General features: G+C 39.1%; 1 protein-coding gene across 2 annotated transcripts in view; it reads right to left on the bottom strand.

The window, feature by feature from the left end:
- NR6A1 (nuclear receptor subfamily 6 group A member 1) overlaps positions 1 to 17421 on the bottom strand; it is a 210284-nt gene that overhangs the window by 36519 nt on the left and 156344 nt on the right. For both annotated transcript variants that reach the window (XM_059073100.2, XM_059073101.2), the window contains exon 3: positions 2944 to 3186. In XM_059073100.2, coding sequence (XP_058929083.1) covers positions 2944 to 3186 — 243 coding nt within the window. The remainder of the gene's footprint in view (positions 1 to 2943; positions 3187 to 17421) is intronic.

Raw genomic sequence — 17421 nt, 5'->3', positions numbered from 1 at the left:
TTTGTTCAACCCTAGTATACAAAGTAGTGAAAGAATTCCTAAACCATAACCTTTTTTTTTTTTCCCCCCGGTATGCGGGCCTCTCACTGTTGTGGCCTCTCCCGTTGCGGAGCACAGGCTCCGGACGCGCAGACTCAGCGGCCATGGCTCATGGGCCCAGCTGCTCCGCGGCATGTGGGATCTTCCCGGACCGGGGCACGAACCCGTGTCCCCTGCATCGGCAGGCGGACTCTCAACCACTGCGCTACCAGGGAAGCCCCTAAACCATAACCTTGAGAGAATCAAATTTATTAACCAGAGTGCTTTGTTTGTATACAGTTCTTTTTGTCTTCAGTTTTAACAGTATACAGTCAAAACACTATTTTCCAAGGCCAGCTCCTTTCTTCCTCGTTCCCTTCAGTGTGGCTATGTGATTTATTTGTAATATTAGACTCATCTGCTATATGCAACAGTCTCTCCACCACCCACCCGCCATACTGGTTGCTTTAAAAAAATTTATATACAGTGAAATTCACTTCTTTTGTGGTGCTCAGTTATATAGCTTTTGACAGATGCATAAAATTATGTGTCAAACACCATAGTTCCATCACCCCAAAAATACTCCAATGGCAACTGCAATTTTAATTCTGCTTTCTCAGCACCAACCAGGAGGTGGCAGCGTTTCTCTCTGAGACGCAGCGTTCACCATGCAACTGAGCCTGTCTGCTCTGCATACAAATGGGCCTAGGAAGGCAGCTGTACATCCCTCACACCTCATGTGTCATCTTCTCCTGGCTATGGTTAGAGGGGTTATGTGAGTAAGCTTCTTCCTCCCTGAAATAGGCAAGTTTGGCTGAAAGCCTCAGAATCTCATACTCTTGACTGAATAAGCAGGACGATTCATCAGAGAGAGTAGTCATGAAAGCAACTCATAAATATGCTTTGATAAAATACTCTCAGTGAAGGCAACAAAGGAAGATGAGAAAACTGGAGACCAAAACCAAGTCAGATGACCAGACTCTCTCTTCAAGACATTACTTGGTGGCTTGTAAGGATTTCTGCAGGAGTAAACTGATAATGGGGAAGGGAGAGGATTTCTAGGTAGCAGAAGGAACCTAGCACAGGCAGGACAGTGCAAGGCATGCTTGAGGTACAGTAAATTCTGGACAAATGAGGTTAGAAACATAGACAGGGGACAGGACAAAGTTGGTAACAGTTTAAATGCCCTATTAAATGTTTTTATCATTCAGTAAATAAAGCACATTCCAACACGCAACTAGTTATCCCATATGGTAGACATGTGAAGCAGTGTGTTGTCTGTGTGGTTAGGTACAAGTTTTGCTTGATTAATAACAAATTACATTTTAAAAATTATTAAATGTCAATACAACAACCACTAATCCAACTACTTGTAAGTCATTTTACCTCCCTAAGCTGCCTCTGTAAACTGAGGGTAACAGTTAACAATAGTGTTGTGTGTACTTAATGAGATAATGCATAGAAAGTATACAAGACTTTTTGGTACACACAATGCTCAGTAAATATTAGTATTGTAAGTAAATTATAAATGACCTATATTTACCTAAATGCCCTTCTATATCTCTCTTCCCTCTCTTCATATTAGGCACGTTTTCAAAAAAATTCTTATTATCCCATACACAATTTAAAAAAACAGTCTGAAGTGTCTGCTACAAAACCAATTTGAACAATTCATTAAAACTGACTAATCCCCACCCCATACTACTACTATGAGCTCTTAATACCTTGCTGGGTATTTTATATACATTGTCATATTTAATCCTCTACAGAGCTCTGAAAGTTAAGTATTATCATACCAGTTTAAAGGTAAGATTTAGCATCAGAGACATAAAGCAAACTGCCCAAGGTCACAGAGCTAGTCTGTCACCAACCTCTGCCCTCCTGAGCCTCTATTCTTTTACTGAACTACACTGCACCGCTCTCCACCCTCCATGAGACTACTCCTAAAGTTCTGACATTGGCCCTCTTTCTCTTCTGTATCCAAGTTCTCTCTTTGGGTGATTCTACCCACTAACAAAACTTTACTACCTCTATACCAATAGCTCCACAAACTTCTACTTGTAAGCAGGACTTTTCACCTCAGTTCCAATCCAACTTCCTTAGTGGACATCTATGTGTGTGTCCTTCTCAGGTACTTCAAATTCAGCACATACCAAGGCCAACATTTTGGCCCATCCTTTTATTAATTAATTTACTATTAATTCAAATTATCAGCTTCAACCTCTGGTACTGCCCAATACTCAGTATGTCACTAACTCCTATCAGGTGAGCTTCTCCCACATCTCCCCATCTGTGCCATTACTTTCCCCTCCTCTCCTTCAGATCCTTCATACCTTTCTTCTGGACTCTTCTAAAAACTTTCTAGGTGGTTTTTCTGCTTCCCCCACCCCAATCGATTCTTCAAAGCTGCCCTCTGGATTAACCCCCTTAGAATATTGGTTTATTCATGTCATCTTAGGCTAATGGCTCTTGGAAAACTTCCCAATAAATCCCAAATTCTTCACCAACCTGGATGCAGATTCCTGGGTATGCCCAATCTGAGTATGCCATGCTTGTACCAAACAAAATGATAACACGTTCAGGGGACCTACTGCCTTCCTGCCGTTTCATATAAAATTCCTGCTTCCTTTCATCATGCCCTGAAAAAAGAACTAGTGGAGTACATTAATCCTAGTTAGTGCCTGATTGTTAATTGGGGTCTTGTCAAATGGACCCTGTGCACTCATTCTCACAGGATCCTTAACATCTCACCAGTCTTTTCTCCCACCTAATCTGGGAGATCCCTGTAGGCAGATTCATTTTTGGATTATGAGTACACAGTACAAGAGCATGCTTGGGAAATGAATAACTCCAAGGCTTAATGGCTGACACTAAAGATAAAGTGATGGGTGAAGCGTGGGTAGCAGGGCCGCAAGCACCACTCACCCTTCCGGTTCATCCCCATCTGGAGGCATTTGAGCAGGCGGCAGTACTGGCACCTGTTCCTCTGCTTCCGAGACATGACACAGTTCTTGTCACGACTGCACCGATATACCCGCTTGTTGCAAATGCTCCGCTTGAAAAACCCTTTGCACCCCTCACAGGAGATGATTCCATAGTGCAAGCCTGTGGCGCGGTCCCCACAAATGAGACAGGTTCGTTGTTCAGCCCGATCATCTGGAACAGAAACTGAACATATGCAAGTTAGAACACAGTGGAAATAATGGCTTTCAGCCTGCAGATCTAAAATTAGCAACCCTGGATAGACCCAGAACATTACCCTCTCTAGGCTAACTGGCAAAGAGGTGGCATCTTTAAAACCCTTGTTGTAGGAACAGACTCCTGCATCTACTAGTAGATACCTCAAACACAGCCTAACTAAAAAAAGAACTCACATTCCTTCCTCTGAGTTTCATCATCACTTGGACCAGTAACCAAGTGAGAAACCTGGAAGGTATCTTTGACTCCTCCTTCTCCCTTACCTTCTTTAGCAACAGCCCATCACTTCTACCCTGTAGGAAGGTGGTAAGGATTACTTATCATGTATGTAAGTGCCCAGCATATGGTATATACCCAATAAATGATAGTTATAATTATTAACAAGTGAAGAAGCTTCCATGCCCAGCTAAGCCATCCACGCAACCAACAGATATATACTGAGCAACTATTCTCTTCTAGGCACTGTTGTAAGGCATGGATACAGCAATGAATAAAAGACCCTGGTGAAGCTTACATTCCAGAAGAACATCTACTCTGTGTCCAGGCCCTGTACTAGGTATTGGGTATTCAGAAATATATCATCATAATCCCCATAGTCAAGAAACTCACTGTCTAGCAACAAACAAGTTAGTCAAAGCAGAAATTCAGGCTGGAATATAGCTCTTCATTTCCTCTTCCCTCAAATTCCACTTTGGACCAAGCAACTGCCAAAGAACAGGCATATGACCAAAAAAAGCGCCTTGGTGAACTATGTCAGACCTTGGTAGCGGGTCCAAGAAACCTCCAGCAGAGAAAGACAAATATCATATTATATTACATAGAAAACAAACTTCTGGTTACCAAAGGGGAATGGGAGGGAGGGATAAACTGGGAATCTGGGATTAACAGATACATACTACTACATATAAAATAGAAAACAAGGACCTACTGTGTAGCACAGAGGACTATATTCATTGTCTTGTAATAACCTATAATGGAAAAGAATCTTAAATATGTATATAACCAAATCACTCTGCTATACACCTGAACGCTGTAAATCAACTATATACCTCAATTAAAAAAACAAAAAGGAAAAAAGAAACCTCCTGGAAAGATTCTGATCTGTGCCAAGCACCTAACACATGTTATTGTGCTGAATCATCACAACAAACCTAACTAAGGTACCCTTATTTTACAGCTGAGGAAACTCATGAAGCTCATGAGGTAATATCACTTTTTAACAGTTACCCATCTGGTAAGAAAGGGAGCTAGGGCTGGAACCCTCAAAGTCTATGTACCTAACCAACATATTCTGTGGCCACGGCAAGGCAAATCTATCCATTTACGCAGGTAAGTCAGGCCCTTCCCTTGGGAAACACACACACACACACACACACACACACACACACACACACACACACAGAGCTAAAAAAAAAAGCCAAGGTCTCCCTTTGTAAATGAACAAACAGAAAGAAGCAAACTGTACCAAATGGTGCTCGTCCAGACGTCAGATAGAGATTTCTGCACCTCCGATTCTTATAAAGGACTTGAAGGGTATTTAAAGCATGTTTTACATTCATTATCTCACTTGTACCAAGACCAGGGCATGGATTATTTTTATCTTATAGATACGGCAAAGAAAATTCGGTGAGTACCAATCGTGTACCATGCAATGTTCAAGAAGTTTTTACTGTCTTATTTATTCATCTCAATGACTGTGAGAGGTATCTTTATCCCCCTATTACAGAATCAAGAATCTTAAGAGTTAAGAAAGGGCCTTAGAAATTGGCTCCAACAGACCTTTACCTGAGGCATGAAATGAACTCCCTCTATGATATTCCAAGACAAGGGGTTGGAACTCTACTTGCACATATCCAGTGACTCAATAAGGTACTTCATTCCATTCATTCCGTTTTAATGGTTCAAAAGCTTTTCTTTACACTGAGCCAAAGTCTATTAACCTGAAGCTTTCCTCATTGCCCTGAGTTACATGCTCACGGGCAAAAAATAAATGTATAACCTAGCCTAGTTCATATACCAACCATTCAGAGATTTAAAGATAAGTGGGGTTCCTAACTATGAATTTTTATTCTCCCATTTCTTATTCTTAATCATATAGTATCAAAATTTCTCATAAAGCAAAGTATCCAGAACTAAATGGTTTGATTTTCTTAATTTAAGACTCAATTGGTTTTGTTTATATATATGCAGCTATCAACACCAGTATACAAATAGTATTTTATAATTATTGATGCTATGCTATAAAAATGCTACACATTTTATAATGGGAAAAAAATGAAGCTTAAAGAGGTAAGGAAATTTAATTGGTTATAAAATCAGGAGTGGAATTGAAATTAGAATTTAAGACTTTCTGATTCTGAGACTGCTGTATTTCCAATCCCCCCTACATTTAATTCACATCTGGTTCACAGACATCTAAATCCTGAAGTATTTATCACATATAACATTAACACGTCTCTTTCTTATTCCATTCTTGGGAAGGGTAGGATTTCTAAACCCAACGGTAGGACTTTACACTTGTCTTTGACCAATTTTATCTTTATATAAGAAATTCTATGTGTCATTCTGGTCTATGGAACTCTTTGGGGATCCAGTCCTGCCATCCAGTATATTAGTTATTTCTCACTCCTCCTCATTTTCCCTAATATTGTATGGTCAATATTAGATCATTTTCATTTCCAACCTTAAAACAATATTCAACAGAAATGTGGCCTCAGGCAAGCTGTTGGAGCCCCTTCTCAATCTGACTTAACCAAATTAACCAGCTGGAAACAGTTGTTCAACTAGTTTTGGCTGTTAACTAGGCCAAACATTTCTCTATCTTATACATAAGGATATCATGTTATATGCCTCACTGAAATCTCTCTATCTTATACATAAGGATATCATGTTATACGCCTCACTGAAATTTCAGATTCATTACGTCTACAGTATTCTTTGACTAGTGAGCCTAACAACACAAAGGAGATGTTCATAACCATTCAGCACTCTTAATCTAGTCAATGTTCTTAATCTGTTAGTCTACCTGAAAATATAACGGGAAAAAAATCAGGCAAATAAGCACTTCAAAGTAGAGACTATGGGAACATAGCTAATATTTTATAATAATTTAAAATGGAGTATAATCTACAAAAATATTGAATCACTGTTGTACACTAGAAACTAATATTGTAAATCAAACATACTTCAATTAAAAATATATATATATATAAAACACGACCACCAACAGAAACAATAGCAACAAAAAACAAAGTAGAGACTATGGCTCTTAGTAACTGTAGTGCTCAGTAAGATAACAGACAGAGTTGTTGATGAAAATCTGAGGGTTTGTAAAATGATAGGTATTTAAAACCCTGAACAAGGCAGCCTGCTATCTACAAAAATAGCAATGGGTTAAAAAACAGTAGGAGAGAAGACTCTTACTAATTTATCAGAGAAGTTCAATGTTTGTCTTGATCAGGAATACTAGAAGGTAGAAGGGCTCAGACAGTGTACTCTAAAAATACCATTTCCTATGAACAGGAGCCAGGACTCCTAAGAGAAATGGTTGATTTCAGGTTTGAGGCAGAATGTATACAAGATGAGTGTTGTACTACCCAAGACTAATAATGGGGTTATGTCAAAAGGATACAGGGAGCAAAATAAAAGCCTCCCATTGGCCTTAAATGGAGCAGACTATGCATCAAAAAGAATAATGATGGCAATGGATTACAACACTTCAGATATAAAAATCAATGAGTTCATAATAATACTAAAAAGAAAAACTTCATTAGTTACCACTGGAGGTTTCTAGGACACCAATTCAGTATTAAGAAAATTGATGAAGGGAAAAAAATCAAACATTAAAGTAAAAACTATTGGAATCTTCCTCTTTTGCTCTCCTCCCCATGAGTAAGAGAAGAGAGGAGGGTAAACACTAAGACAGTTTCTAAGAACTTTAAACTTTAATTGAGAAGATTGGCATTAGGTAAACAGGTTTGCCTGGCAGTCGAGGGAAGAGGCTTGGGTGGGGAGGTAGAGTTGAACTCGGGCCCCATGGCAAGGTAAGTCTCAACTCAATGATGGAAAGGAAAGAGACAACTGTCAGCTCTACAAAATCTTCTGAGCAGAGGCAGTAGAACATAGAGATTAAGAACTTGGTCTCTAATGTCAGAATCCTTGGGTTCAAATCTAGGCTCTGTGACTTACTAGCTGTGCGACTTTGGAAAGCTTCTTAACCTCTCCAGAGGTACCTCAGTTTCCAGTCTATAAAATGTGGATCATACTACCTTCTTCAAGGAACTGTTGTGAGAATCAATGAGTTAACAGATTACCTATAAATGACATGGAGCTCTAGCTTCCTCATGGTATTAGAATGAGACAGCTTTACGAACTCTAAAGTACTAGACAATATTGTTGACTGTCTTTTTTTTTTTTCTAACTTAAAAAACTTAAGGTGAGTCCTGAAGTATGCCTACCAGTTAGACAAGTGAAAGGAGAGGAGGGTATAAGCAGAAGAAACAACTGGCATATAAAGTAATGTCTCAATTTTGGCACTAGAAACCTCTAACTTGGGTTTTCCTCGAAACAATCTCATTCATTTCTAAAACAGCCAATATAGTTTACTAAGCTTCAGCAAGACTAACTCAAGATGAGTTACCCAGAAATATCCACAGATACAACATCAAGTTATGTCCTACCCCTCTATATGTAAAACAGTCATGATTTGCCCAGAATTTCTTTCCTGCAAGATGTTCTCAACGATGCTTGCTGGTTACTCGTGAGAAATAAACATAACCACACATGGGCATTGTCAGAAAGAAAGGTAACATGCTTGTTTTTGCTAAGTCTTTCAAAACTTAGAAACAATCTTAAGAATTTATTTTTAATCAGAAATGATTCTAAGGCAGGTAACAGGAACTATCATATAATTTTCATTTCTTCACACATTAACAACTCTTGCGTAGAGAGAGAAGGGCTAATGCAGAGCTCGGTTAGGGTCACTATGGACATAGACTAATCTTCAGAGGCAGACACATCAAGTTCAAAGGAAATAATGAAAATGATGAATAAAGCAGCTGATATGGTTGGCTTAGAAGATTAATAACAATCTGAACCAGGTAAGAGCCCTAGCAACGTCTCTTCAGGGTACCAATGACACGTGCCCGCTCACACAAATCGATGTTCCTGTTTCTACATCATTTAGCAAGAACAACAAGTAAATGAATACAAGGATATTTATAAATGAATCTATCTGTTCATCACTCTGACCAGAATTTTACAATACTGAGGTTCTTGTTTTATAAAAGTGGCAGGACCCCTTAGTTACACCTAACCAAGATTATACTGCAGTATTAAGTCTCAATCAAAAACATTAACAGTGCGCTTCCCTGGTGGCACAGTGCTTAAGAATCCACCTGCCAATGCAGGGGACACAGGTTCGAGCCCTAGTCCGGGAAGATCCCACATGCCGCAGAGCAACTAAGCCCGTGTGCCACAACTACTGAGCCTGCACTCTAGAGCCTGCGAGCCACAACTACTGAAGCCCGCACACCTAGAGCTCGTGCTCTGCAACATGAGAAGCCACTGCAGTGAGAAGCCTGCGCACAGCAACGAAGAGTAGCCCCCGCTAGCTGCAACTAGAGAAAGCCCGCGTGCAGCAACAAAGACCCAACTCAGCCATAAATAAATAAATAAATAAATTTATTATTATTATTATTTTTAAAAACCATTAACAGTAACATCTGGTACCATGACTGCTACACAGAAGAAGCTCATTTTGTTGAATGAATGAATGAATGAATGAATAAATGAATAAACACTATGGCTTAGTGCAGTGTTTTCAAAATTATGTCATAACCCATAGCATCACGACTAGCATTTTTGGAAGAAATGAAAGAAAATATCAAAGTGCATGACATGTAGTAAGGGTAAAATATTGTGAAACCTTTCTTTCAATTAAAGTGTGTGCATTTTATGTCTGTGTGTACATGTGTGCAGTGGATCACAGTGTACTATGGATCAAACTGTAAAAGTTTAAAATACACTGATTTCGTGGTTAAGACACACTGGGTATGAATTCCAGCTCTCCCACATCCTAGCTTTGTTAACTGTGGACACACAACTCAATTCTCTTAAGTCTCACTATGAACTGTAAAATAGAGATAACAATAGTACTCACCTCCTGCAGTTGCTAGGGAATAAACGATTATAGGTATATGATGACAACAGCTAACATGTACCTGGTGCTTATTATGTAACAAGTTCTGTTCTATATGTGTCACATATAATAATTCACTCATTCCTCACAACTCTATTATCCCCATTTTGTAGATGTAAAAGACTGAGGCACACATAGGATAAAAAATATGCCCCAGGTCCTCAACAGGACCTAGCTATCTAGCAGGCAGCAGAGCCAGGATTCTAAGCAGACAATCTTGAACCAGGATCTGAGACCTTTCATACTACACTATACTGCTTAATACAATTCCTAATATACAGTAAATACAATAAATGTCAGTTGTGCTATTGTTATTAAAGACACATTTCCTGTAAGACCAGAACCTGATAAAAAATTGCAACTTACGAAACATTCTGGAAAGTATTTTGTTTAAAAAAGTCCATCTTGGGCTTCCCTGGTGGCGCAGTGGTTGGGAGTCCGCCTGCCGATGGAGGGGACACGGGTTCGTGCCCTGGTCCGGGAAGATCCCACATGCCGCGGAGCAACTAAGCCCGTGAGCCATGGCCGCTGGGCCTGCGCGTCCGGAGCCTGTGCTCCGCAGCGGGAGAGGCCACAGCAGTGAGAGGCCCGCATACCGCAAAAAAAAAAAAAAAAAAAAAGTCCATCTTAAAAGCAATAAATAGTGCTTTAATAAAAAGAGAAAAGGCTTTGATAGAAATCAAATTATTATTATTAAACTCTTGGCAAATTAGGAATAGAAAAAAAACTTGCCTAATATGATAAAGACTATCCAAAGAAACCTGTACCAAATATCATATTTAATGGTGAAATGCTTTTTTTTTTTTTTTTTTTTTAATTTTTGTGGTACGTGGGCCTCTCACTGTTGTGGCCTCTCCCGTTGCAGAGCACAGGCTCCGGACGCGCAGGCTCAGTGGCCATGGCTCACGGGCCCAGCTGCTCCACGGCATGTGGGATCTTCCCGGACCGGGGCACGAACCCGTGTCTCCTGCATCAGCAGGCGGACTCTCAACCACTGCGCCACCAGGGAAGCCCTAATGGTGAAATGCTTTAAAAAACCTTTTCTTTTGAGATTGGAAGACAAGGTTGGCCCATCATCAATACCTTCATTCAACACTGTACTGGAGGTTCTAGCAAGCACAGTAAAATTTTTTTAAAAATTTAAAAACTAACTGTATTTCTATCCCAGCCACAAACAGAAATGAAATTTCAAGATGCCATTTACAATAGCATCTAAACATATAAAATACCTAGGTTGCAATCTAATAAAGACATATAAGATTTCTATGTAAAAATTTTAATACACTTATTTAATGTGAAATATTTCTAAGATAAATTGAAGAAGATTTCAGTAAATGGACAGGTATGTTATGATCATAGGTTGGAAGAGTTATTATTGTAAAGATCTACAGAGTCAGTAAAATTCCATTCAAAATCCCAATTCTGTGTGTGTGTGTCTGTGTGTGTATACCTGACAAACTAATTCTAAAATGTATATGGAAATGCAAAAGAACAAAAACAGCACAAATACTTAAGAAAAAATAAGATGACTTTATCTACCATATATCAATATTCATTTTAAAGCTATAGTAATTAAGATATCTTTTACTGGCTCACAGGTAGACAAACAGACCAAAGGAACTGAATGGAGAATCCTACAACATCATCATACATATATGGATATTTAATTTATGATATGAGTGGCACTGCAGAGCAGTGAGGAAAATAACAATTCTTTTCCATGAACAATGTTGGGACAATCAGATACTTAATATGGGGGAAAAAAAGAAACTTGATCCTACCTCACCCCATAATTCCAAGTAGATAGCAGACCCAAGTATCAAAAGCAAAATAATGTACCACTCAGAAGATAATAAAGAAGAATATCTTCATGATTTTGTGGGGTAGGAAGAGATTTTTGAAACAGGCCATAAAAAGCACTAACATAAAGGAAAACATTAATAAAACTGGACTACATTAAAATGAAGAACTGCAAGAGAGTGATAAGGCAAGCCACAGTGTGAAAGAAGATATAAGCAATACACACAACCTACAGTGCTCACATCCAGAACATATAAAATTCCTTTACATCAATAAGAAAAAAGCAACCCAGTAGAAAACTGGGCAAGAGACCTGAACAGGCATTTCACAAAGGAGGCTATCCACATAATCAATAAACTTATGAAAAGACGTTCAAACCTGTTAGTAATCAAAGACATGCAAATTAAAATTATAGTGATACACTATTATACATCCATTAGAATGGCTAAAAATTAAAAATGACTTCAAGCTATGGTGGCAATTTGGAAAAACTAAGTTTCACATACCACTGGTAGAAGTGTTTATTGGTACAACTACTATGGAAGTGTGTCATTATTAGAGTTGAAGATACACCTATCTTATGACCCATTCCCAAGTACATACCCAACAGAAATACATGCACATGTGTATTAGGAGACAAGTTTAAAGATGTTCACAACAGCATGCTTTATAAAAGTCCCAAATTAAAAATTACTATACATTCATCAACTTACTGTAGATAAACAGTGTAATTCGTACAATATAATACTTTACAGCAGTAAAGTATTTGAACTACTGCAACAGCATAGATGACGCATACAAACAGTGTTGGGTAAAAGAAACCAGGAAAACAAGAATGCATACTGTAGGATTCCATTTTTATTAAGTTAAAACAACAACAGCAACAACAATAACAAACAAGCAATAGAGGGGAAAGAGACACAGAGTGAAGAGACTGCTGGGGTGGAGAGAAGCTTTTGGATCCTGTCAAGGTTCTATTTCTTGATTTGGGTGGTGCCTGTTTTATATTAATTCATTAGGCCGTAAATTTGTGTTTTATTTACTTTTCTCTAAGTATTATATTTCAAAATAAAAAGGTTGAAAACAAAAGATAGCAGGGCACTTCAGGAAAGGGAAATGACATCATGAATAGTAAAACGAAAGAACACAAATGTAAGGTGTGTTTGAAGGAACTGCATAGGGTATTATAGTTAACTAGAGAGGAATGGTCAGAGATAAGTCTAGAAAGTTTGGAACAGAGTGCAATTGATTTTATCCTGCTGATAAAAGGCTACTAAGATTTTAAAATAGAGGTATGTCTGGATCAAAGCAGTATTTTAGGAATATTAGCCTCACAATGATGTGCAGGTTGCCACAGGATGGATGGCATGGGCATCTAGGTAACGGGAATGGTAACGAAGGAATGGCTGAATGGAAGTGAAAAGAAAGCATAGGAGCCCTAGAGACGGCTTGTTGACTGAGTAGATTCCAGAGGGGGGATGAGGGGAGGATGGGATAGGAAAGTGTTTAAAAAATGAACTCGAGGCTCTAAACCAAGGTGGCTGTGAGAAATGTGATATCACTAATAGAAAAGAGTAAAGCAAAAGCTAAGTGAGGGACAAAAATCGATGGCTTTAGAGGATGATGGGCAAGTCAGACAGAAGTTTTCCAAACGCAGTTACTTAGAAGACAATGGTTCCGGCTAGAATGAAGGATTTGGGAGTCATCAACCCATGGGAGAGTTGAAGCTATGGCAACAGGTTAGAACTCCAAGGAGGAAGGGGATGTGCGGAGAAGCAGCTGAAAGGTAAAATGGAGACACAGAGAGGGGAAGGTAAGAAGTTAGAGAAAGAAAGTGAGATGACATGATCAAAGAAGAAACAGGTAGAATATAAATCCATGATTATGAGAAAGATAAGGGACAAAAACGGTTTCACAAAGAAGATGAGCACTGTCAAACATAATGCAGGTCAAAAAGTGTGAGGAATAAGAAAAGGCTCAAAGATCACTGGTGAGAAGTTTCAGTGAACTGGTTAGAACAAAAATCAGATTCAGTTAAAAACAGGTGAGTGGTAAAGATATAAAATTAGCATTTTATTATCACTCCAAGAGTGATAGAGAAACATTTTGCAGGAAGAAGCAACAGATTTAAGCAAATGTTTATTTTTTAACTAGGAGAAATTCATATGCATTTAAAGAAGATAAACATAAGAATAAAGCCTTTTAAGAGGAGAAAGAACTGTAATCCAGACATACTTTCAAAATAAAAAGTAATGAAATGTAAAAAAATCAAACATTAAAATTTTTCTTACGTATTTTATTTTTATTAAGAAAAAGATAAAGGTACATGCCTAGTGTCAGAAAAGGAAAGCGATTTGCCCAAGGTCACACAGCTAGTCAGTGATGGATCTGAACCTCAACCTTACTACTTTTCCAAAGACAGACTTCCCATTATACAAACTACCTCCTATGGGGGTGGGGTACAGGAAGAGAAGGATGGTATGTATCAAAATTGAGCCTCAGTGCTGCTGCTGCCTTTTTTTTTTAAACCAAAGAAACAACTGGAGTCACAACAAAATCTGTGTAACTATACGTATTCTTACCATGCTGTGAGTGAGCACTAAGTACCTTCATATTAGCAACCAGTTCTACTTTAACTTGGTTAAATGCAGACCAAAACCTGTTGTTGAAATGCGTCTTACTGTCATACCCCCACTCAGCCCTGCTGTTACAAAAATACCTCCCCAACCCCACAAAGAGCATTTTACCCATTCCAAGGGCTCAGGTTACGCAAATTACATTTGGAAACTGATTTTTATCAAAACCTGCTTTTCAGACTGTGATGAAGGCCAGATTTAGGAAATGGAGAGTACAGCTGCTCACTAGACTAAAATTATGCTGACAACTCAGGCAATCTGGAACTTGGCTGGCTAAAGGGTATCAAAAACAAAGGGGATCTGTTTCAACTGGATTGCTGGTTCTAACTCCCTGATCAGTTGCATAGTCTAAGTACTGACTGCACTCAGTTTTATGGGTTGCCACTATCTGAAATGAAGGCATCAGGCGGTGTAGGAGAAATGACATTGGGAACAGGTATCCTCAAAATTTCATTTGTGAATACAGAATTCAAACAGAAATAAGTAAAAATCATAGGATTTCTCCTCTACTAATATATTATTCCTCTTCTACACTTAACCACTATAAAAATCCATTTCCAGAGGCCGCACAGGGAGTTCCACAGAGGACATTTCTAAAAAATGACATCAGTTGCATGAAAGCAAGTTAGCAATTTACAAGACTGGTATTAACTGAATGTTTGGAAATTATCCCTATATGTCACTGAATGAAAGATGGGAAAAAGACAATGTTACCACCATTAACTGCTTAGGCCTGGAAACACAGATGAAATGGTTCACAAATTACAATTAACTGAATGCCACAGGAAATGAATTCAGGGAAAATATTATCCCATCACTCAACAGGTGGGGGTAAGAACATAAAGTTTCAGACCAAAGTCCCTAGTTCCTTCCAGTCTCTTATACGTAGGAATATTTGAACTAGGAATCAAGTCTCGATTTGCAATGAAAACAGTTTTCATATTCATGCAAATTTAGGTTTTCCAGTTGGAGAAAAAAACCTGCAAATTTGTGGTTTGTCCTATTTGGACTATTAATGGGAACTTTTAAGGATTCCTTGTTCATTTAGGGAAAAAAGAGTTGGTTGATTCTGAGGAGTCTTCTCTGAAAAAACACGTAAACATATATTTCATTAATAGATAGCTTGGATCCCCACATTATGGCTCTAAACAAGTAAGTATTTTTTAATTTGGAAGTATAAAGTAGACATTGGTTCACTATTTAATAATTATTACTTCTTACTTCAAATCATCTCTTGACATTTATTCACTAAATAAATATTTGAGAACTTCTCTGTGCCTCTGGAACTATGAATGTGACCAGTAAGATGGCCTTGTTCTAGAAAAGCAGAAGCTGCTCATCTGTGTGATAGTGGTGGTGATGAGGGCTGGGGATGAAGTGAAGCAGAGGTGCTATACCACATGGATTCATAAGGGTTGAGAGTAGTTACTATGGCTCCTGAAGCTTAAACATGGCTCTCTGTAATAAAAACATACCAATCTTGAGAATTCCCTGGCAGTCCAGAGGTTAGGATTCAGCGCTTTCACTGAAGGGGCCTGGATTCAATCCCTGGTCAGGGAACTAAGATCCCACAAGCCATGTAGTACAAACAAAGAAAAAAACCCATACTTATCTTAATTCAATCTGTGGACACTGCCCAACCTGAACCAGCCTGCTCCCTCCTTATTTCCACCAAGAATTTTCAGCCTTTGGAGTTTAATATCCCTAGTCCCCAAAACTGACTTACACAGTATATGATTTCTAGTCCTCTTATCACACTGGTCATCTGCCTTCTCCTCTGGACATGTTCCTGCTTGTAAGGATCTTATGAAAATATGATGCTCACAATCTAGTGTGGATTGATGAGTATATAACAGAAGGGGTCTATTTCCTCTACTCCTTTTTATATGTATATATTTTTGGCTGCACCGTGCAGCTGATGGGATCTTAGTTCCCCAACCAGGGATTGAACCCAGGCCCTCGGCAGTGAGAGTGCAGAGTCCTAACCACTGGACCTGTATACTACGTTTTTAATGAATGCAAATTGGGTTTATCACCTTTAGGGTGTCTGTAATGTATTTGTGACAGTATAATACTATATGACTGCATAAAAGACAATGGATTAATATTATTAATCAGTCCTGAATATATAGTAACTCAAATCTCAGTCTTTTTTTCATGTTTTGCTGCTAAGCTGCCTCATTCACATCCTGTAAACTGGAACTTGGTGCCAAATAAAAGACTGTTTATTGCCTTGTCTGAGCCACCCTGATGTTCCTGCCTATTAAGATGACATGAGCGGGTTTCCCTGGTGGCGCAGTGATTGAGAGTCCGTCTGCCGATGCAGGCGACACGGGTTCGTGCCCCGGGCTGGGAAGATCCCACATGCCGCGGAGCAGCTAGGCCCATGAGCCATGGCCGCTGAGCTTGCGTGTCCGGAGCCTGTGCTCCGCAACGGGAGAGGCCACAACAGTGAGAGGCCCACGTACCGCAAAAAAAAAAAAAAGAGAGATGATATGAGCTTTCCCTCCTAGGTCTGGGTGTTCATAGAAGCCTACAACCACATTCCACATCCATACTTCCAGCTTTTATACAAAATTGGTGAGGGTTAAGCTAGGCTTGTGATCTCAGGCTGTGATCTATCAAAAAGTAATACAGTAGGGCTTCCCGGGTGGCACAGAGGTTGAGAGTCCGCCTGCCAATGCAGTGGATACGGGTTCATGCCCCGGTCCGGGAAGATCCCACATGCCACGGAGCGGCTGGGCCTGTGAGCCATGGCCGCTGAGTCTGCATGTCCGGAGCCTGTGCCCCGCAATGGGAGAGGCCACAACAGTGAGAGGCCCACGTACCGCCAAAAAAAAAAAAAAAAAAAAAAAAAAAAGTAATACAGTAAATAGTGATTTTTTTAATATCAAAATGTATTCAAGTTATATTTTTATATTTATAACTTTTCCCAATTTTATTGAGACATAATTGACATATAGTACTGTATAAGTTTAAGGTGCACAGCATAATGACTTGAAATGATGACTTGTGAAATGATTGTAAGTATAGTGATTAAGAGGATGAGCTATCAAGTCAAATCCCTGTCTGGATTCAAATCTCAGCTTTTACATTTACTAAATGTATGGCCTCAGTTCCCTCATTTGTAAAATGAAGGTAATAATACTACTTACATCACAAAGTTGCTGTGAGGACTGAGTTCATACATGTAACATACTTAGTGCTTAGAACAAACTTAATATACATAAAGTTCCTGGCACACAGTAAAAGCTCAATAAATGTGTGACATTATTATTACTATTATTATATCATCACCATTTTGTCTCAGGATACCCATCAGTAAAATGAGCACAGTGATTCCCCCTGAAAAGCTCCTATAGGGACTAAATAGGAATGTATGAGAAAGTGCCCCATAGATTCTAAAATTCAGGATACCTGTGAAGAAAGGTGGTAACTGACCGGAGTGAGCTTCTAACTCATGTCTGGGCCTACTGGGTTTGCGTGCCAGTTAGGTGCAGAAAAACACCTATAGTCGCGCATATATGGCTTTCCTCAGTGCCTGATTGCTCCCCTCTACGTTTACTTTTG

The sequence above is a fragment of the Kogia breviceps genome, chromosome 8 (assembly GCF_026419965.1).
Source record: "Kogia breviceps isolate mKogBre1 chromosome 8, mKogBre1 haplotype 1, whole genome shotgun sequence".
In the NCBI taxonomy this organism is placed as follows: domain Eukaryota; kingdom Metazoa; phylum Chordata; class Mammalia; order Artiodactyla; family Physeteridae; genus Kogia; species Kogia breviceps.
Note: the sequence above shows the minus strand (reverse complement) of the source record. Positions and strands in the feature narration are given on the sequence as shown.